General features: G+C 38.1%; 1 protein-coding gene across 1 annotated transcript; it reads right to left on the bottom strand.

Annotated features, from left to right (window-relative positions):
* Window positions 1-1,142: 1,142 nt before the first annotated feature.
* On the bottom strand, window positions 1,143-11,124 carry LOC311166706 (granulocyte-macrophage colony-stimulating factor receptor subunit alpha-like). Its single transcript, XM_084226821.1, has 9 exons — window positions 11,095-11,124; window positions 6,377-6,506; window positions 6,108-6,283; window positions 5,225-5,364; window positions 4,578-4,616; window positions 3,696-3,837; window positions 3,063-3,153; window positions 2,401-2,482; window positions 1,143-1,504 (listed from the first exon to the last, which is right to left on the bottom strand). The coding sequence occupies exons 2-9, from the start codon at window positions 6,502-6,504 to the stop codon at window positions 1,427-1,429; spliced, it is 876 nt and encodes a 291-aa protein (XP_084082947.1). The 5' UTR covers window positions 6,505-6,506; window positions 11,095-11,124; the 3' UTR covers window positions 1,143-1,426.
* Window positions 11,125-22,992: the final 11,868 nt, after the last annotated feature.

Here is a 22,992-nt window from a genome sequence, read left to right as displayed (position 1 = left end):
TGAGACGTGATGGAATTATAGAATACCCTGAGTTGGAAATGACCCACATAAGTAATTGAGTTCAACTCTTGGCCCTGCTCAGGACAGCCCCAAGAGTCACACCATGTGCCTGAGAGTGTTGTCCAAATGCTTCTTGAGCTCTGTCAGGCTGGTGCTGTGACCACTTCCCTGGGGAGCCTGTCCCAGTGCCCAAACACCCTCAGGGTGAGGAACATTTTCCTGATAGCCAACAAAGGCCTCTCCTGAAACAGCTTCAGGCCATTCCCTGGGTCCTGTTACTGGTCACCAGAGAGAAGAGATCAGTGCCTGCCCTTCTGCTTTCCCTCACAAGGAGGTTATAACTACAATGAGGTTTCCCCACAGTCTCCTTCAGGCTGAGCAGACCAAATGGCCTCAGCTTCTCCTGAAGGTCCTTCACCATCTTTGCAGCCCTTCTTTGGACCCTCTCCAATGGCTTTGTATCTTTATTATATTGTGGCACCCCAAACTGTCCCCAGCACTGGAGGTGAGGCCCCCCCAGTGCAGAGGAGAGCAGAGCAGGACAATCCCCTCCCTTGCCCGGCTGGAGATGCCATGTCTGATGTAGCCCAGGACACGGTTGGCCCTCCTGGCTGCCAGGGCAGGACTGACTCATATTCAATTTCATGCAAATGGAAGGTCAAAATACGTGATTAGCACCCAAATTGAGGGTTTTCTCTCATATCTCCTTATTAGTTGGAGGATTGAGGCTGTTATGCTTCTGTTATAAAAACAGACAACTTGCCTGTACCGCAATTAGCAAGTGACAGGCTTCTTCTGGAGAGTTCAAATGCTCAATTTCCAACATTTTCTACTCAATACATCCACACAGGTACATCTCTTACCTGTTAGCAATCATATAATAATTTTTTCCTCTAACACAGATAAGAAGGGATGAAAAAGGGGAGGCAACAAATAGACTTATGGGAAGATTGCATCCGGAGCTCTTTAATAGTACTCCCTTTGTATGAGCAAGTAATCTTTCTTAAGAGGTTTGATCTTGGCTTCATACAGTGAGCATTCCATTCCTGATCACAATCTCAGCACAGCTCTACCTTTTTTGAGACACTGAACCAATGGAGATCCTGAATAGACCCCTTAAATTTAGTTGTTCTTATTTATTTTTTTGCATGTTGTTGAAAAACAGTAAAATAGCTTCCAAAGCAATACTGATTTTTTTTTTTCTGAAATACTGCAGTATTCATCATAATAAAAACCAGAAATAGTCCAAACTTTACTGTTCATAGAAAATGTAACCAAATACAAGGAGGCTTTTAGAAATAAGATCTTGGGGAGTTGTCTTTATGGCCGATGCTCTTCTCCCTGCTTCCAGGAGTGAGAGAATATGAAAATCCTCTTAATTCTTGCCAGTAAGGTCTATATGCTTGGAAAAATCAAGTTGCTCATTTCACTTGCATTCCATCACTTCTTCGATATTTGTTATTTCTTCAGTTCCTTGTTTTTTTATTAGGTTAATATATTCTGTCTTTTAAAGGAAGAATATAACATTTTGTTAGTTTTTCATGCATGAGATTAGTCACAAGGTCATGATTTATCAATCTCCTGTCATTAGAATTTGTTATTTATTGTATAAAGCCTGTAGCAGGACTCTGTCAATTGGAAGACCAAGGTACACATGTCTAGATGATCCCTCCATATAGCTCCCAAAGAGGAGCAAAGCCTTTTCAAGGAAAAAGCTGTAAAAATCATCTTCTAAAACACAAAAAAGTTAACATGATGAAGGAAGAGAAAATAGAAGTATTTATAAAGGCTCACCAGTAATTCAGAGTATCTCTGCAGGCAAATTTTGTCCTCCAGACGTGCCTGCAGCCAACCCAAAGACTTTGCAAATTGCAGCAAACTGCAACATGCCCTCTAGAAGGGCAGTTCCTGCAGTGTCTGTCTGTTTGTTCCTTCTCACGAGTCATTCCAGCGTTCCACATGAGTTAGCACCTCTCAACATTCTGCTCTACTTTCTCGCTCACCCTACCCCAGAAACTTTTACCTCCTTTAGCATCATTGCCAAATACTAACGTGGCAAAACTACTGGAGATTCCTTTGTCCCTTCTCTCCCTGCCTGCTTCTGTGTTATTATTGTGCTGAGAAACTTATGCTCAGCTCTATTTTAGTGATAGCATATGGCTTTGAGGGACAGCAGGGTGAAACTGCATTTTCCCCAATGCTCCAGGTAGAGAGATGACAATTATTTCATAATGGAAAAGGTAAAACAGACAAGTTATTTGCATGTGGGCTTTCTCTGTCCATATCCCAAGAACAAGAAAAAGAAAGAAAAGTGATTCTTGCTTGTGTGCATCTTTCTGACAGTTAGGTCATACCCTTGACACTAAATTTTTAAATTTCAGGCAAATGGAAAAAGCATACCTGGAAGTCCATTGGAGAGGGCTCGAGGAATGGGTCTCTTGGCTGTGGTACTTTAGCAGATGTTTTTTTGAAATAAGCCCTTCTACAGTGACAAAAAAGATTTGGTGAAGAAAAGACTTAGTTTTCAAACACATGAACACATACTATATAATAAATATAATAATTTCTCTAAGACATAGATAGTATTCTTCTAATTCAAAAGTAGCTAAAAGTTACATAGGCTGAATACAATATTAGAATTTTTTTGTTCAGAATTTGGATGACAGTAGTTTATTTTCTGACTTCCTAAGCCTCATAGGAAAGTGTTTTTTTTAAGTATGTGAAAAGGAAATGTTGTCAAAACATGGAAAAAAATTTCATGTACCACCCCTCTACATTGCAGATTCTGATGGTAGGAAAGAGGTATGGATATAAGGCCTTGGCCCAGTATTGGAAAGCATTGTAGCAGCATTGTGTTCTGTTAATCAAGTGGATAAGAAAGTTGTGAATCAGAAGTAGAGAGAATACTTGAGGAACATCCAGCGGATGATTCCTAGTATAGCTCAGTGATGATTTTCTCCCTCCCTTGTCTCCTTTAAAAAGAAGGCAGAAATTTTCTGTTGGAGGAAGAAGTGTTATTTTGACTATAGAATAAAAAAATTTGCACAAGAAATAAGACTTACACTGCCATGCAAAGGAGAATTGTGAGTCCTGCTGCCAGGCTTGGTATCAGAAACAGCATATGTGATGAAGTAGACGTAAGTTGTTGTGCTCCTGAAAATCAAACAATCATCAAAGAGCTGGTTAGCATCACAGGACATGAATAATTGCACAGCTGTGTGCAATCTGCTTTGCATCAGGGTGTCAAGCACTGTATGAAGGGATGACTCCAGCTCAGCACCTCACTGCCCTGTAGCATGCAAAGGAACAGAGTGGCTGAACAGTGTGTGGGCTGTCCACAGGAACTGGAAACCTGGGGAACTGAGTCCTACAGAGTATTATATATCCAAGGTGGCAGAGAGCAACAGCAAGAAAAAGGAGATTATAAAGTCAGGAGCAGAGATGGAAGAAGTAAAACAGCTGGCAACAGACTTCAAAAAGGCCTGCTTCATTCACTACCCCTGTGCAGGAAGCACTGTCTCCCAAGAATGATCGGGGAACCCCCTGACAGTAAGAGACATGACAATTCTTCGATTCCCTCTGTCCTAGCAAGTTTATCTGCAATTATCAGTGTGTTTCCATCTGTAAGCATGAAGTAAAAATAAAGCAGACAGGTAACAACTGAACAAGGTCAAGGAAGGGATTTTTATTCTTACCAAACTCCACAGGTGTACTCCACTCTCCCCAGTTTGGGCTTACTAAACAAAAGTCTGCATCTGTTGCTCTGATTTTGACGCTGTACCTTTTTTCTGAGCTGAAGCTTTCATATAGGTAGGAGTTATTTTCAATGATTGCTGACTAAATGCAAAATAAGCAGAATTAGAATTTTTGCATTATTTTTATATAATTATGATAAAATTTTATATTTTGCATTTATATAATCTTTCTGTGAGCAGGTTAGAGTGAAATAATTAGAAAAATATCCCTTAGTAAGTTAGATTGTTTATCTTAGTTCCTCTTATTTAAACATTTTTATCGTTGGGTAAAATGAAGATGAAATTTGCTGTATGTTTCCCTGGCTCCTTAGACACTGCTAACAATGGGACTTAAAGGCAAAAAATCTTTAAAGATCTGGGACTTTTTTACAGTGGATATTTTCAAAATCGAAGTGGAGTTCGATAGACAGATTTTTTTTTCCTGCCATCTTTACATTGGCCTAATCTTTGAGGTAATATTTTCTGGCCTCTTACATCTCAATCCTTTCCAGAGAGTATTAAAAAATAAAACGTTCCCCACATTTTTTGTGTTACACAGAATCACGATCCATATTTTTACATATACATGAATCTGTTAGGAAGTAAAAAATAATGTAAAATGGAAGATTTTGTGAAGTAATATCAAACTCCACATGTGCAGGGGTTTTTGTATCAAGTTTTATAAAAAACAGTTTAAAACGTCACAGTTAGAAAAGTTTTGAATAATGAGCATGTGAAGAACATTGAAACAGGTAGTGTGAAACCAAACCAATTTGGTTGGAGCACACTCTGACACAAAAGAAATTTCAATATAGCATAAATGTTAGATGAATACAGACTTACTGTTTTAGATGCAGTTTTGGTGTTTTCCTCAGCATCAGCCTAACAACAAGAGAAAAGTTCAATTCTTAGGATTATTCTTTTGTTACTCTACAATAAAGTGTCTTCTCTCATGAATGTTTGATTTTCAGAAAGAAAAAGTGTGCAATATTTTAAATACCTTCTTTTAAAGAAGGCATTTAAACTGTGAAATTTAGGCTGTTCTTCCACTAAGTGGTTTTTCGTCTCCAGTGATGCTCTGAAATATTGTACCATTTAAATTTGATTGCAGAATTGAGTATCAAAGCACTAAACAAACAAACAAAAAAGGGTCATGTTGACAAAATGTTTACATTTTGATTGTTTAAACATAGTATTTAGAATTTACAAATCAACTTAGACTATGTTTTTTCCTCTGTTTTTTTTTTTTTTTTTGCCTTTTACATTCTTAAACATTTAATTTAGCTAAGTTATGTCTCCTTTCTTTTTTTTTTTTAATTTTTCACTGTTGGAACACAATAAGCTCACAAATATTTTGAACTTTATTTTTGAAGGATGCAATATTACTTTCCATATTCATTCAAGCTTTCAAAAGGAGGGGATGAGAACAGGGTTGTATGTGTGGAAATAGAGACAAACAAAATGCTGTTAAATGTCATAATTCTTCTTACCTTGTTTTCTATGACAATTTCATATTTGAAACAACTCCTTATATTCACATGACTTGTGCGAGGTGGTTGCCACCAAATACTACAGCTGTGAGAAGCTTCTGAACAGTTCACTGTGACATTTAATGGAGGGGTGAGCTTTTCTACAATGATATGACCAGAAATATTATTAAATAATAATAGCTCTCTTCACTCTGCCGTTTAAAAAATATAGGTAGATGTTCAAGCAACTGATCTAAAAAGATGCATCTTTAGCAGAATTTCTATATTGTCCCCATATTCTGAAGCAGGACCCCCTCATTTAACATTTCAGTTGAGGAGCCTGGAGCACCAGCTGCAACAGTAAGGAAAACTAAAAACCTAAAAACACAAGCCATTTACTACATTTTACTGAGTTCAGCATATGATTTCTTCAGGTTTAGTTTTATTTCTTGGGTTTACGGTTTTTTTTTAAATTCTGTATTCAGATAAAACAGAATTATTTTATTAACATTTTTCCATTAAAAAAAAAGGTAGTTTTGTTCACAGCATTAAGGTAACTGGTTCTTTTCATTATGTGGATGAACAGCATTACAAGATAATAAGACCAACATCTAGATAGACCCCTTCAGGAATCCTTAGCTAATTAATTCCAAAAGATGACACCTTTCTCTCAGAGAATAAATATTTGATGGAAATGTTCAAAATTTTCTGACCTATGATTCCAGATTGTTTCTGTATTCATTAGTTTCTGTCCATTCTTATACTTTAGGGCTGAGAAAAAGTAAAAAAAAAACCCAAAGCTATTATGGGGAGAAATATTTTTTAAATGTATGCTTTTTCCCAGGGATGAATTCTTCATTCTTTTAACATATAACTGGAAATTAAATGAACAAAAAATGCTTACCAATTTTGTATAGCATTATCCTCTTCTCATATGGCTGAATGCTCTGTCCATTTCTGGACCCATTTACCAGGAAATAAGCATTGTTATTTTCTATTGTCACGTTTTGAAATCGACATCCTATGTTCCTTCCACAGGTATCTTTGATGTAATTTTGGCATTCTGTGACATCTTCATTCCTTTTACATGAAATATTGATACAATAAAACATTGACAATGTCACATGTCCAACCACAAATCAAAATTCCCAGTATTCGAGCAGACCTACTTACTTCAAGGGCCTCCAGTACAGGAAATATTGGGTGTCTTCTGTAGCAGTCCTGCCCACATGCCAGGTGCAGTTCATGAAGGAAACATTAAAAATGACACAGGCAAAATCTGAAATGGCTGTCCCATTCATGCCTGCAAACACAGAAAGCATACCCCATGTCCACTCTGCAGAAAGACTGAATAACTCCTCAAATCACACAGACAGATCTTTGCAAGCTCGTTTGCCAATTTTTTAGCTACCTGGCTGGCAAATCCAACTGTACATAGTTTTGGTCTTGTAGTTTTTTCCTTACTTGAAGATGTCAATGCTGCTATTTCTATTGAGCCATGAGGATTATCTGTCATGGTTCCAGAAGCCATAGATGTGACTGGGATTTAATTGAGTCTTTAATCAACTCAAGTATAGAGATTTAGTGGAAGTTAATAACAGAGACAATCACCATGGTGTCCTTTGTTTAGAACCCCCGTTTAGCTGGGGCCCAGTCTACAATGGAATGCAAATTCTACAGCCATGAGCTGGCTGGCAAAATTCTCTCTGCTGTGCTTGTATTAAGGGCTCTGACCCTTGGTTACAAAGCACTAATAATTTAAATAAGATATCCACCACTTCTGTGTGACATCTGGTTGGTTACACTCTAACCCTGACACTGTTTCCTGAAGCTAATCCCTGCAGAAGTGTTCCAATTTTGAAGAGAGAATGATGCATTTTTCAATTAGGAATTGAAACTGGCTGTTAATCTCTTCCCAGTACCTTGGATTCAAGGATAGGGAGAATCTTATTAGCACTGAATGTGATAGAAACAGGCCTGAATATCTGTATAGTTAGTGTAAAATCAAGACAAATCTGAAGCAGAAGTTTACATCTTGCATAAATTAACTCACAATCTGGATTAATTCCTTGTGTGTTTCTCCTCTACCAAAAGCTGAGATCTCCAACAGGAAATGATGAACACCCAGTACCTCAGCAGCTGTCATTGTGAATTGAAGGACTGGGCCACAGCTTTCCAAGACTAACCCAACCACTGTTAATTGAGTTTAAGCACCACACACACAACATTTGCATTTACCTCTCTAGTTAGCCCAAAAACTCCGCATCTGATTCTTACATCTTTGGAAATAAAGAGACATTTTTAAAGATATGAAAAAGTTGTCAAAGTACTACTGGATTTCTGGAATTCTTTCTCTCTTCCAAAAGAAAGCTTAAAACTTTTCAAGATCTGGGTCCAGCAGCATTTCTTTCCATGGCAGTGTTGGGCTAAGCATGCCCTGTCCTTTCCCATCCTTCATTGATCCTCCTCCCTGATTCCATCCTGCCCCCCTGGCTGTGCTAATGCCACTTCTTGTGGGGCCCTGTAGTGAGTGGTTTTGAACACGTGATCATCGTTACAACTAATGCTCCTCTCAGCAGTTTTTTTCTTTTTGGTTGGTCTTTTTTATCCTCCATCAGAAATAGTGGAACAAGCTCATCTGAGGTGACAGTGTGGGCTAGCAACGAAGAGAAGAGCTGTCTAAGCTATTTCCATAGCTGTAATAAAAACTGACCAATACTTAGTCACTAGAGGTATCAAAGCTCTCAGCAGGGAGTTGTTACATCGAATTTATGTGTAAGTTTATATATATTTAACAAACTTCTTTTGAGAGTTCAGTCACTACTGTGCTTGATGAGGTGATGGAGAGCTTGGATCAGTTCTCTGCTACAAATTCACTTTATGACCCTGGGCCAACCACTTCACTCCCTCATTTGAAAAAACAAATAGAGAAATTGTCTCCCATGAAGAAATTGCTGGGTAAATGCAGCAGTCTGAAGTATGATCACAGGTGCTGGGCAAGGCTCTTAGAGAGATGGCTTCCTCAAGCCTTTAGCAATGCTGTAATTCTAAAGAAAAAAGGGTTATTCTGATTTTAAATCAGTTCACAACCTGGTTCTTGTGAGGCCCAACAAGCAGTTGAGTGCTCAATGGCAAAGGAAATATTCAGGCATATGCTGGGAATACATATGAGTCTCTCTATACACTTTGCTGACTGGACCTTTCCAAGGTTTTGGGGAATTTGTTTTTCCATTTTTTATTTATTCATATTTCTGTGGTTATGCCAAAGAGAATCTAGCAAAGTATATAAACACCACTACCCTTTCTGTAAGGTTTATTTTTGAGCCTACTCTACTCATCCAACACTGTCAGCAATACCTTTTCGTTTTTAGCAACACCTGGAATAGAGCTAAGTCTTGATAAGACTTTTAGCCCACGTTATTTCAAAGAGACATTGATATTTTTTTGCCTCCAATTTATAGTGAGGACTAGCCAAATTTTTCTAGTGCCTTTTTGCTTAACCACTCCTGTTTGAAATGCCCCATATTTGACATTTGCATATATTTATTTAATTAAAAAATGGTATGACCATATTCTTATTAGTCTTTTCTGTGAGCTGTGATGCAAAAACCATTTTATTTTCTCTATATTGTACTCATCCTTCTGAACTGCATCCTGTATTATCTGATGATGATAGAAAAATACATATGCAAACATGTTAATATCCTCTGAAGCATCCTTCGTTGCAGACACAACTCACTGTCACATATTTTGCTATCTTTAGATGCATTTAAAATGTTTGACATTCTTTTCATGAAAGAGGTAAGATACTTAACTGAGATGTGACAATTATGATTGCATGCAAACGCACAATCACCACTGTTTCAGGTACCTAGAGTGTTTTTATTTATTTGTTTGTTTATGTCTATTTTGTCAACTTAGATTATCCCCATCTCTTGGGCAGACATCAGAAACAATGTAGGCACCTTAGCTTCAGGAAAATATCAGAGAGAAGAAAATTTGGCCCTGCAACCGTTTGTGGTTACCAACATTACTAGCAGGGAAGGACAGGATCTCACCTTTGGGTCTTGAGCCCAAGAGAATTTTTACTTTTATTCAGTCATTCTTCAATTAAAAAATGCATAAACTGTTGAATCTTAGACATAATTGACCAGATATTTTATAAAAGATGTTAAATAAAAAACTTGGTATTGGAAATGAAAAATATTAATTTTTTAAAAAAAGTAATTTAATTACTTTACCCTTTCAATCTAACTCTGAAGATGCTGTTAGGCGTGAGGGGAGTTTTTCTACCTAAAATCTGTATAGATGCTCACAGGGGCACCAGTAATTCTATACTGCCTTAACACTGCCTAGGAAAAAAAAAAACAAACAGCTACTTTAGACCAGTTTATTCAATCTAGTCTGGGACAAGATGAATGAAGGCTTCACCATATTTATTTTTTGCAATGCACCAAAAATACAGCCCAGAGGAATCTCTCTAATTCTGAGCTATCCACCTCTGTCAGCTAAATCCAAGAGGATTCATTCCTTTCCTTTCTTACATCATCTGGAATTCACATGTAATTACTAAACAAAAATACTGCCACTATTATTTTCTCAACTGAAACTTTATTGTTAAAATGTCTTTTTCTCCTCATTCTTATATCTGTGCAAGTATCAGAGCCGCTTGTCTTTAGAAAAACAGTTGCAGTAGAGCAGTACTATTTTCCCCAGAGATGTTTCAAACTTCCTTCCACATCTCAAATAGGTCCTGTGCAGATTATTGATGAAAATCTTTAGGGAAATCAAAGTATTTCTATGTGAAGTTGTTTCCTTTCTGTACTGTAGTTTATAACGTTTCTGAGAAAATTGGGTACTGCTGGACTCTGTGCTACAGGACAATCTTTCTCAGAGAAGCCTGAACCCTAACACCCTTCCACAGGGGATAGTCATGTCAGAATTCAAAAGGTGAAATGCTGCTGCAGTGTCTAATCTCATCTAGGTTGATTGGAGAGGTGATTAGATGAGAATAAAAACTGGCCAGTAATCTGCTGATTATGAGTAACACAAAGCCATATATTTTATCGTATTTTGATCCCACTATGATTTTTATAGCAAATGAAAAGGAAAATTTGTTATTTAAGAAAAAAAATGCAAAACTTATACTTTGTTTTTAATATGACTATTTTTTGTTAAGGGAAAGTCTGTGTTGAGTATAGTACATTAAACTAGACCTCTGAGATTCATTTCCCAGCTTTGTTCCTGAAAGATTTTGATGTTATTGTCAGTTGGAAAATATGAAAAGGAATTACTGCTTCCATGTTGGATGTGCTATGAGGGTAAAATCATGCCTGAGTTCCTGCAGAATTTTCAAGGAATTGTGTATATGAAATCTTCTAAAGTATTCAAATCATGAAAGAGAAAAGACACTGACATACTTCCATTCTACTGGTGCCTAAATGCAGTACTTCTAAAAGAGTTCACTCCATTTAGTGGTTTTACTCTATGGATGCAAAGACCTAAAATCCAAACATTTCCAATTTGACTGTGTTATCAAGAGACAGTAACATAGGCTCTCCAATTCTGTAATTCAGGTTTAATTTAACAAACAAAATATTGCTATGTGGATGAGACCAGTGACACTGGAAACTGCAAGTTTTAAAATGTAATTATACAATTATTTTCAGATTGTAGGAAAAATATGCCGTCAAAATATTGGCTAAGACATTCATCAGATGAAAGCAGGCATTTGCTATCAGGTAGGGTCTATCCAACCCTCACAGTTATTTTTGCATTAAAACTAGCAGAAATTACAAAACCCAGAATTTCTTTGCTTAGATTATTTGGAGTAAAATAAAAGAGAAACAGAAAAGAAAAGAGAAAAGAAAACCAGACAATATTCAACCTACCTTGTCCTTGAAAACCTGTTTCCCGGTGGTGCTTACAGCAATAGAGAACAAGAAGGATAGAAACTATGACTTTGCCTTGGTGTATTTTTGCATGTTTTGACAATGTGATTTCATTGCCTCATTTCCCTTATCCTCACTTCCGTTAACCCGTGGGGAGCAGCAGGGTCCCTCGTGGCCTTGGGACAAAGGTCAGAATAGAGGGACGCCCTCTTCATTACTTGATTCACATAATTTTCAGTCATTTCTGTCACACATTTTTCATATAAATGTTTGTACAGGGCACCACCTGAAAGATAAATGAACATGGGTCTTCCTCCTGGCTCGGGTTTAGGTCAGCTATCAATGTTCCAAGCCATGCCACTGTTTTCTGCTTATTGCCTGGGGATGCTGCCTGGTGCAGGAGCATCAGCCCACTGCTCTGGCCTGCAGAAGAGCTGCTCCCAGCTTTGCACTAGCCAGTTTCATTCCCTCTAGGTGGGTAACAAACCATGTCACCGGCCTAGACAGCCTTCCTGCTTTGTGTCCACATTTTTCTGGGTTGGGTAAATTCAGTGCACAGATCAGGAAAAGTTTCCTGTGTGTGTGAAATGTCCTGAGTGTACTAAAGCCACATTATGTCACTTGTCTGTGCTGGTGTCCTGGAACTGAGAAGCATAGGACCTGGCTTTTCATGTACCCCATAGTACAGTCTGAGAACAGAGCCCCCTGTCTTCACCTTTAAATATTTTTAACAGAAAAATGAAGTCATTAAAGCAGACAACAACATTTAAATCTCATTATTTATAATATTCACTGAGTGTACTGTTCTTCAGTGTTATATCTCACTGAAAGAGTGGTAAATCATATAAAATCTGTCCTCTGTTTGTCTGTGTGTTGTGCATCTTCATTCCCATCAGTCGTTGTTCTTGTGGGCAGAGAAGGAATAGGTAAAGGATGGTTCTTGAGATATTTCCTCTTCTTTAGGTCTCAATTCCTCAATTTTATTTGCAGAGTAAACAGCCAGACACTATCATGTACCCTGCTATGACATTTCATTTCAGGACCTGCAGAAGTAAGGACTTCTGATTGCTGCTCTGTAGAGGAATTGAAAGAGGTCTGCTGGAGGACTGTGATAATGCCGAGACTTTTGTAACTACTCAGTTTCTGTAATTCTTGAAACTGGACCCTGTTCTGTTCTCAGAACAGAATTATTCTTGGAACTCTGAGTCCCAGAACTAGAGAAGTTGGGTGATGGTGTAACTGGTACAGTGAATTAGGTTACTGGAAGCTGAGCTGGAATAAAAGTCTTAATTAATTTTCAAGTAATTTTTCTTAATAAATTTTTTCATACAGATTGGAAAAGTTGGAATCTTCAATATTTATACAGAGTAAACAACATTCTATCAGTTTCTGTGTAGGCAATTTAATTAATTGTATGAAATGTAAGACTTAATGATTATACCCAAGATCACCTCCGCAGAGAATTTGGGCTACTGCATAGGCATCCCAGTCTTGTCAATTAGAGTTTCATAGTTTGACTTAGACATGGATGACTTCACCAAGCCAGGCAACCTGATGTTGAAGTTCTCCTTAGCTGCTATGCAGTCTGAAGGATGATTGATTTGATTTGATTTGATTTAATTTGACTTGATTTGATTTGATTTGCTCAATGAAAGGGAGGGGAGTTGCATGCCAGAGTAGTGTAAAGGCATCCTTTTCAAGACCAGCACATTTTACCACAGATTTTTTGGGTCAGTCTGTATTCTCTTTAAAACCAGAATAAGTGTACAACTTTTATATTAATAGCTTTGCAGCCTTTAATTTAAAACATAAGAATTCCACAATTTGCATTTAGTCTTCTTCATAGCTAAAGCCAGGAGTGAGCATTGCAGTTATAGTAATGAAGAGGTCAATAATCAAAATAGAATCTTTGCTTCATTTCTGATTTCTTTGCTCTGGTTTAATATATTTTAAACCAGTCACCTTTTATGTGAGGTATCTAGAAACAGGAAAGAAAGTGTAAGCAGAAGCTTGCTAGATATGAATTTGTCTATAAGAGGACCAAAGAGCTCCCAACACAGCACATCTCAGTACAGGGCTATCCAGTAGGTACACTTGGCAGTTCTGTTTCGGATATAACAATACCTGAAAGCTGAATTAAAGCTCAGGTCCTCACTGTGATGATGCATCCAGATATTTGTTTTAGTTTACAAGTATTAGTTTTCCTCCTTATTTCCTTTACTTTCTTGATTTAGCATACTTGTACCTGATCCTAGGCTACCATCATGTGGCCACTTTGAGAATCTTCCCAAGTAACAGAAACAAAGGCTGATTATTCACTCAGCCTGGAAAGCAGCAAGGCACTGTCTGCACACAAGATGAAGACCACTTGGAGATTTCTGAGGGCATAATTTTCCTTCTTGATGGCACTCAAGAAGGAAAATTATGCCCTTATTTAGGCATTCTGTTCTTTGGTTTGTGTCTGTTTTATTCTTCTTTTATTCTTCTCCCCCTGCAAATACTGAAAAAACACACCCTAATTTCGGAAGGAAAATTTTTCTATAAGTAGCAGCCTTGGGTCACTCCATGCATTAAACTCTAAAACACATTTCTACCTACACATTTCAAACTCAGTTTCAGATCATCCCCATGTAAATCCCTTCTGTAAGTCTGCTGATATGGTCCCCCTCAACAGCCTAGCCTCTAGGCTGGAGAGACATCAGTTTGACAGATGGCTGGATGGGCTCATCCAAAGACTTAGAGTCAGTGCCTCAATGCCCAGGTGGAAATCAGTAACAAGTGGTGTCCCACAAAGGTCCATGCTTGGTTGAGCACTGTTTTACCTCTTCAGCAGTGCCGCAGCCAGGGGGATCAAGGACACCCTCAGTGAGTTTGTGGGTGGCACCAGGCTGAGTGGTGCAGTTGTTGCATTAGAGGGAAGGGATGTCATCCAGAGGGAGGCTTGAGGCCTGACAGCCTTGAGGAGTGGGCTCATGTAAACTTCATGGAATTAACAAGGTCCTGCTCCTGGGGTGGGGCAATTGCCAATCTCAGAGAAGCTGTGGATGCTCCTTCATCAGAAGTGTTCAAGATCAGGTTGGGCGCAAGGCTGGACTAGACAGTGTTTGCATATCTCTTCTAATCCAAACCATTCTTAGATTTTGGAATTTTATAAAACATGATTGCAGTAAACACTCTCCAAAGCTCATGCATCTGAGCTAGTATTTCAGACTGTGACTCAGATATAGAAACATCTGTTTCTATATATTTGCAGCTGTCAGGGTAGGAACAGAGATGTCCAGGTCACACAAGGCTACACTGTGAAGGAAAACTTTGCACCAAGTAAAGGTACTTATAGTAGACTCATCTTTATTTATGCAATGATAGAAGTATTAATTTAAAAGAAACTACATGGTTGATATATTCATTGCAGAACCAAACTGATTTATTTGTCAGAGCACTTTATCAGGCAATAATCCACATTGGAGTTGGAGTCTACCACAATTTGAAACCCAAATCCAGTCTCCGGCCAAAGCTGATGTTCATTGTGGTGTTAACATTTCACCTTAGGCTTTTTCTTGATGTACAACAAATTGTTTAAAAAGTGGAAAATTGGAAATAGTTTTGATAAGGACAGTGGGGAAGAACAGCATTTTCCTCACTTGATAAGGTAAAACAGAATAACATCTTACTCTTATCAAGGACAGTAGAACAGAAAAAAACAGCCTGTAAGAAATAAAGGGTATGACTTAGGCAGACAGAAATCATGCAAAATGCAAGCAGCACGCTAGCTCAGCTTTGCAAGGCTGACAAAGCAGAAGTTATGCAAAGCAATGATATTTTGCTTACTCAAATGGGGGGAATGAAGAGCAGCCACCTAAAAGGACACCAGGCATTGAAGACAGAGCCCAAAGAACAACGTAAGAGGTGTGATTACATAAAATAAAACCAAGGAGGTGGGGATATCTAATGAATATGGAATCAGTGTGCATGGTACAATCTCTCTTTACCTGATGCTCAGCACATTTGATTGAGGAAATATCCTGCAATACCAGCATCCTGCAATAAAGAATGCCTGCTTTCTAATACTCAAAACTGTGCTAGAAAGTTTCTATCCAGCCAATTTCTGTATCAGAATAAATAGAAGTTTTTAGATACAGATATTGTTAGTTCCTAGTCCTAGATTTTATTTTAGTAATTTATTTTATTTTAATATTTAGTATTTTTTCCAGAATTAAAGCTCCATAAACAAGTTTTGTTTAACAAGACTCCATAAACAAGTTTTGTTTATGGAGTCTTGTTAAACAAGACTTCAAAGATGGGATTAATTTCTAAAGTGTAGATTAAAACTGCATATTGTATTCACCCATAATTCAGTTACGAGATTCCATGCTAATTTTAAACTCTGTGAACAGAAACAGATTCTTTCTGGGTGAAAATGAACAGGGTGAGGAGGGTGCTGCTTTATCAAAGTGTATTTATTTTAATCAAAAATAATGATAACTGAATTTGATTTGTGTAGATAAAAATATCTTAACAGAAAAGATTGAAAATTCTTCATTACAGAATTCCTTTGCCTTTCAAGTTACAGTGACATTTACCTGATTATTCCTGGAAAGATGATATGCATCAGTCTGAAATTGTGGTTCTACAGCACATAAGTAAGTACTTGCATTTCTTTCCCACTCAGTATTGTACTGTCTCACAGAGAGAATTCTGCTAAAGTCACTTCCAGTCTAGGCTACTCTGAGTTTTGTGTGAGAAAATATTAAGGAAGTAAATAAATTACATGCTTCCTCTGCCTTTCTGTATTTCATAGAAGACTTGGGCTTATCCCATTCTAGTAGTGAAGTTTTGCATTTGAGCTATTTTATTCTTAGATATACCTCATTCATTGATTCATTGTCAAAGTTTGTGAGATACACTATCCAAGAAAATTCAGCTTTTCTCTTTTTTTCAAGTCTTTTTAACAACTATTTGCCCCACATTTTTCAATTTGTTGTAATTTTTCCTATGAGATTTTTAGAAAAGATACAGTGCTTTTAAAACCCTAAATATTGAATAGCTCTTAGTATGTTTTCCACCATATTGAGGGCAGTCACTCTATTAAAGCGTCTCTGGTTTTAGCTGTAAAGGAAAAGAAAAGATCCCTGTCTGCAGTCCATCTTTACCACACTGTCATGTCCTCTTCAGGTTTAGCAGCCTTCTTTACTGACCTGTTGACCACAATTTTTGGCTAATTTGGCTAATCTCTTTGTTGTAAGGACATGTACAAAACTCAGCCATGTAATCATAGGTCTGACCTAATGGGAGATAATCACTGTTAGTATTTCACCCAGCAGAAGGGATGGCTCTGAGAGAAAAACACCTCTCAAATTTAACAAATGTTAAATTTAACAAATGTTAAATTTGAAGAAAGTCTTTCCTGAGAGAGTGGTGAATCACAGGAACAGGTTGTCCATAGAGGTTGTGGACTCACCACTCCTGGAAGTGTTCAAGGCCAGTTCAGCTGGACCTTGAAGCAACCTGGTCTAGGGAAAGGTGTCCCTGCCCATGGCAGGGGGAGGAACAAGATGATCTTTGAGGTCCCTTCCAACCCAAACCATCCTATGATTCTATGGTTCCTCAGAAACAAAACCTTGCTGAACTAATGAGCAATGGTTTAAAAGGAAGACAAACATTTAGCCACACACACTTGACAGTTAAAAATGCAGTGGAAGTGGCTAAATTAGTGTGATTCAGCCTAACATGGGGAACAGTTTAAAAGAGTGATGACAATCCTGAATCAGCAGGGCAAACATTCAAACTGATGTCAATAGAGCTGGTGGTACTACGTGCATGGCACAATGTACTGGGTAAGGGTTGGGGGAAGAAAAAGTAACATGTGTGTCTGAAAGGGCAGAGATCTGACTGATTTAGCAGTTAGCTGATCTGATTGCACACAGGGAGGTGAGTAAGCTGATCTGTGGGAAAAGGGAAGTGACAGCGGACAGAATGCGGGAAAGGATTTGAAAATGTTAAGGCAAGCTTGATCCACACTGGAAGCTAGAGTTTTGAGAAATCATCTCAGAATGAAGAGTAGGTCACACTGGGACTCCCCAGAACACTAAATTAGGAATTATATAAGCTTCACAGTTGAAATAGCATCATAGAGGGCTGCATCCTCTCATCTCCTCCATCAGAAGAGCATGTGTCCTTCCTGGGGCACTGAAAACCATGGATGGACTGAAACCACTGTGAACCTCTGCCATAGGTAAGTCCAACAACATTATTTTTGAAATGTCAGGAAAATTCACTCTCTTCTCTCAAGTTTCCAGAGGCAGGAACACTCCCTCATTTCTCTGTGCTGGAGCAGCCTTCTTCTGTCTGACAGATTTAAACCCATCTTCTCCTTCACCTTCATTGTTTTTTATCAATCCTCAAGCAAAACATTATGTTTTAGTCAGAAAAATCAAGTACCCTCCACTGGGATACTGAAAATTAACTTCCACTCTGCACTCTCAAGTTACTTTGAAGCACAGGTGCAGATTTCAGATGGCTCTCATTAAAAATCTCTTTAAAATTTAGAATAAAACCGATTTATTAACTATGTAACATTTTAGGACTTTATCAAAATATTTCCTGGCTGTTTTTTTACTGATGACAACAGTGTCTGTAGATAGGTCAATCTTTTCGGTGAGAATAGAGTTGTTTCAAAGCTCATTGCTGTTACAACCCACGCCAGAAGATGAGGGTAAGCCAGGGTTTTCTGGGGGGGGCAGATTAGTGTGAAGTGATGCTGACTGATAGATGAATATAAATATAAATATAAATATAAATATAAATATAAATATAAATATAAATATAAATATAAATATAAATATAAATATAAATATAAATATGTTATTTTAGAACAATTTTGTTGCAATGGAAAGCAGGTATGTACATGTTTTGGTTATTATCCATAGTAATGTAAAAGCATAAAAATAACCCTTAAGAAAATGTATAGGGCAAAGAAAGAAAGGATAAGAGTAGAAAGATATCACCACCCATGGACCCCGAAACAAGACTTCGTTGTTGCAGTTTCAATATCCTTGATGTCCATTGGTCAAAGTGATGGCCACTGTCTTGATCCATTAGGGATGGGGGAAACCCAAAACCCACAGAGCTCAGTGCGTTAGTATGTGCTCAGGCTTGGTGAGTATGCTGAGGCATCACCCATGGGGCAGAGTGTGTTCTACTGCCTGAGGCAAGACTGTGGATCACGAGAAGGTAATGGATCTTTGATGGTTTATGACATATCCTAAGACACTTCAGCTGCCTCTCTTTTCACCTTAGTTGAGCCAATTGTGGCCCATCAGAAGGGATGAATATCTTCAGGCCACACCTGAATGCCCCAGTACCTGGGAGGGAGTTTTCACTCCTGAGTCCTTTGTGTGAGGGAGGACACAGGACATGGTAAAAGCACTATCCCATCTCACAACATTTTCTTCTTATGGGCCTCTTCCCTTACCTGGCTCAAGACCCAGCTGGCAGCCTCTGGTGGTGGTGGTGCACCCTCTCTGCACCAGGGTGATTACCTTGAGCATGGTCAGTAAAGCACCTGAAGCTTTTACAAACGGCCAGTTGTTTTGAGTCATTAACAATTTTAACATTCCAGTCTCTCAGAACTGCCTTTCAGTGGGCTTTCTTTCTCAGTGTATTGGCCCTGAGCAGAGGCTGAGACACCCCAAGATCTCAATGGAAGGATTTGTATTAATGAGCTCCAGGTTAGTAATAAGGAGTTTGAACAAGCACTATTATCAATGTTGACCAATAATTAATACTGATGAGCAGAGTGCCTAAAAATGTATCTTTCTCTCATACAGAATGAATTGATGAATATCTCTCTGGGTGAAGTGACCAAGAGGAATTATTTTCTTAGATGGTTCAGTTGTGAAGAAGCTGACATGTTTTGAAACTGAGCAAGAGCTGTTCCACAAACAAGCATTTTACTTACTTTCACTTGACAGACGGATGGACATTTTCCCTCTGCCTGTCTCTGATGAATTTTATATCACCAGACTGTTTGGCTGAGAGTCAGTTTTCTTTCAACTGAGTGTCAAATGCTGCTCTTCACTGTTGTGCTCTTGGGCAGATAGATTTTGGTAGGGAGGAGTGTTACAAGGGTGAGAACATCTTTCCTAGAATGATGGCTAGAGCAGGTGGATAGGCTTTTTTCTTCTCCACGTTTGGTTCTATAATGAACACTGACATACTTGTCTTCACTGAGAATGCCATCTGTTCACATACGTTGTCACATTTGGTTAGGCCACAAGCACCCTATAGGAGCAGTAAAAGACATTTTATTGAACATCAGAAATCCAGACAGGAAGCAGATTTTTAGTAACTACTTGTAAATCAATAGACACTTTGCCAGTGCCAATCCTAGTTCTTGATGGTGGCATTATTAGGAAAATTAGGACCTGAAGTTTAAAAATGTTGTAGGGAGTTTTTTTTTGAGCAGAAATGTTTTCTGCATACTAACAGGGGAGGGAAATAGAATAAATAATTCTGAAGGACATTCTTATATTAATTGTATAGAAGCAGCATGGAGATAATTTAACAATGAATCAGGAAAGGAGTAGAATGGAGAAAATTTTTCTTGTTTAGCATCTCTCGTTTTTTAAAACTTGCTTGGTTTTAGAGGTTTTATCCTAACAGGGGGAGCAGACATTAACTAGTCTGCTGTCAGCACTTGATCAGGAATAGTTGCACAAATTAATAATCAGGTGATGATATATATGTTCTGAAATGCCTAGGAATTTTCTCTGTATTAGGCTATGTTTCACCAGTTCCCTTGAAATAAAACAGAAGGACCTTTTCCTAGAAATATTCAGGATGCATAGCTATTGCTCTAATGATAAAAGATAAATCATTCTTTCAAGCCTTATTCTCTTAGGCTGCTTGTAGTCACAACTATTGTGATGCATCAGTAGTCTGACCATCACCCCAGAGGAAATTTGTGTGCATAATGAGACATCAGCTTCTGACCAGTGTTGGGCTTTTTATGTAGTTCATTAAATTTAAAATGGAAATGACACAATGGTAGCAATTAGCTGTTTCAGATATATCTGTTGTGATTTGAAAACTTGTATAATCTCTCTGTGCCTCAGTTCTTCACTCAGGAAAGATTAGGGATCTGATTTTAGGTACTCATGCCCTCCCCCATCTCTCCCATTAAATGCAGTGCATATCCTAAGGCAGGTGTTAAATGGTCTAGTCTAATGGTTTTGTACTAACAACTCTTACAGCACTCTTCTTATAATTGAAATCTTTTACTGATTCCTCTTGCTTAGCCAAGGCCAAGCATGGCTATCTAGCATTGCAATCCTCTATGGGACTCTTTCTCCCCCCAATGCAAATGATGAACCAAGAAATTCCCGACAGTGTACCCAAAACCTGCACATTGCTCCCTCATAAATGTCTGCCTGTAGGATTTGAGAGAAGCTGGAGCAGAGGCATTGTATCTAAGGCTGACTTTCACTGTCAACAGCTGGCCATTTGTTGCAGCTGATAATTTTCAGAAAACAAAGAGATGTCTCCTCCGGGAGGTCTCTCCTCAAGCCTCGCATTGGTGCATGTGCATACACATAGTTTGAAAAGTATTACAAAATAATTCATGACAAAAGAAATGTTACGTTTTGAGACTGCAGATGCAGAGTAGAAGGGCTGCATGACAACTGACATCCCTATTATACGAAACAGAAACATGAGATCAGATTTAAAACAGAACTGAGACCCAGATGGTGGAAATTTAGCCACGGCAGTAGAAAGCTGTGATTTCAAAATTCCCTTCTGTTAACGAGCACGTATCACTTTCAGGACACTCCCTGCTGTCCTTTAAGCCTGCCTCACTACTCCTTTGCAGTGAAACGTGTTACTAACAGCCCAAATTTCTGAAACTTCGTTTTCACTTCAGTACAAAGCAAAAGATGAGTTTTTCCCCTCTTCCTCCCTTGGTGTAAACAGAGGTGGAACTCAAGAGCACCCCAAATATCCCCAGCATGTGATTGCAAACACTAGCTGTGTGGACAGAACAAACTAGACTGCAGGGACTGTGAGAAGGGAAAGACCTTGTCCTTCAGTCACCAGCATGGGACTTGACTGGCCACACACAGGTCTCAGAGGACTGAGACAGAAAGGGCTATTGAGTACTAAACTCTGCCTAGAGCACAGCATTTATGGAGTGTGGGCACTCCTTCCTTTCCACAGGCACCTAAACCCTCCTCAGGTAACTGCAGAGTGCACTGGTTTTATGGATATTTTTAATTACATGACTTGCTGTTTTGATCAGCCCAATCCACACATGGTTCCAATGCCTCGCTTTGGTGGAATGAAACTGTAACGCAACTCAGTCTGAGAGTCTGTTAGGGATGGAAAAAAGGTGTTGAATTCCTACCATTCCTGCTTTCCTGAATAAATTAACAACATATGAAGATTTGAAAAATAAAATAAAAATATTTTTTTTTTTTTAATTTTGAGAGAGCTCCAGAAAATGTGTGCAAAGTAATTAACTTCTTTTCTCTGAAGTCAGTAATGGCAGTGAGTTATGGTATGAGAGAAGAGGAAGAAACATACTACAGTTGTTGAGGTGCTTCCATTAATTTAAAGTACAAATCACACCTTAACCAGACAAAATTTGCATGTTTTTCTAATAAGCAGAAGACACAAGGGGAAGGAAGTTTTTTACATTTTTAAAATTTAAAAATTGTACTGGGCTTTTGGTCAGGTTTGCCACTATTACCATTGGATTTGAGATTCCAAGTCACACTCTTCTTACTTAAATAAAACATACTTCTAAATATAGTCAGAGTTCTCCAGAAGCATTTACCTTCCTTTATCTTAGTTCATCATTAGAAAAATGTGGGTTTTGTACATCCCCACCATAAGATCATGTCTGATTAACACCAGAACAAGGAAGCAATTGGCTTAAAGCACTTGAGGTAAAGTTGGTTTAGCCTTACCTTGAATTGTACTATCTAGCTTTAACAAAAAAAACCCTAGATATATCCTTTTCTAATCTAAGATAAAGATTAATTTGTTGAATCTATGTATCAGGAAAATCTAGATATAAGTCAGAGTAATCACTGTCAAAAATATTTTATTGAAAGAAAGAGGCACCCAAAAGACAAAGCAGCTGTTTTTAAGACTTTACTATTAACAACCCAAAACATTTCATTGATCTTCTCTATAACATTTCTATAGCTGGATCTTTTTGTTTGTTCATTTGTTTGTGCTTTCTTTGAAACTTGTATTTTTAACACACATACTGAAAGAATAAAACTATTTCCATACATAACTGTAACAGCCTCTGCCTGGGATGAGAGTGAAGATCTTTAGGTTTCTAGCACTTCACTGAATAAGCATCAAAGGTGTTTTGTGGGATTCTTCCTTTTTCAGCATTTCTCTGCTGTGTGTCCAGTACCCAAATACGGGGAAAAGCAAAGAAGAAGAGCTAGTTTCTATGCTCTGGAAAAGATCACACCAGCTAGCAAATGATAAAAGCTATATCACTTGCCCTCCCAGCCCTTTATAGAAGGGATTGTGAAATATTTTGTCCAAATTTGGCAGTTTTTGAAAAGGCAATATATAATGTAGTCTTGACATCTTAAGTTCATTTTTGCACCAAAACCTGGGGTCAGATCCTTAATGAATAAATTTTTAATGTGAACAATGTGTCACACCTGTTCCAAGCCAAAAAAAAAAACCCAAAAAAACAAAAATCCCCCTCAGAAAACCCAAACAAACAAAAACTCCAAAAACCTACCACAATTTTTATTCATTATTGCCCCTCCAAATCCAGCTTAATACGGAAAGCTGGAATGCAAAATATGTGTGTATGAACAAAGTTGTTGATTTCAAGCCCACTTAAGTCAGTCAAGTCCCCCAGAATGACAT

Source organism: Fringilla coelebs (genome assembly GCF_963513975.1).
Source record: "Fringilla coelebs genome assembly, chromosome: 2".
Classification (NCBI taxonomy): Eukaryota; Metazoa; Chordata; class Aves; order Passeriformes; family Fringillidae; genus Fringilla; species Fringilla coelebs.
Note: the sequence above shows the minus strand (reverse complement) of the source record. Positions and strands in the feature narration are given on the sequence as shown.

Coding starts and splice junctions, on each gene's coding strand:
- LOC311166706 (XM_084226821.1), bottom strand. CDS start 6,504: ATGAATGGGACAGCCATTTCAGATTTTGCCTGTGTCATTTTTAATGTT. Junction 6,284..6,376: donor CTGTACTGGAGGCCCTTGAA/GTAAGTAGGTCT, acceptor TTCATGTAAAAG/GAATGAAGATGTCACAGAAT. Junction 1,505..2,400: donor CCTCTCCAATGGACTTCCAG/GTATGCTTTTTC, acceptor TTCCTTTAAAAG/ACAGAATATATTAACCTAAT.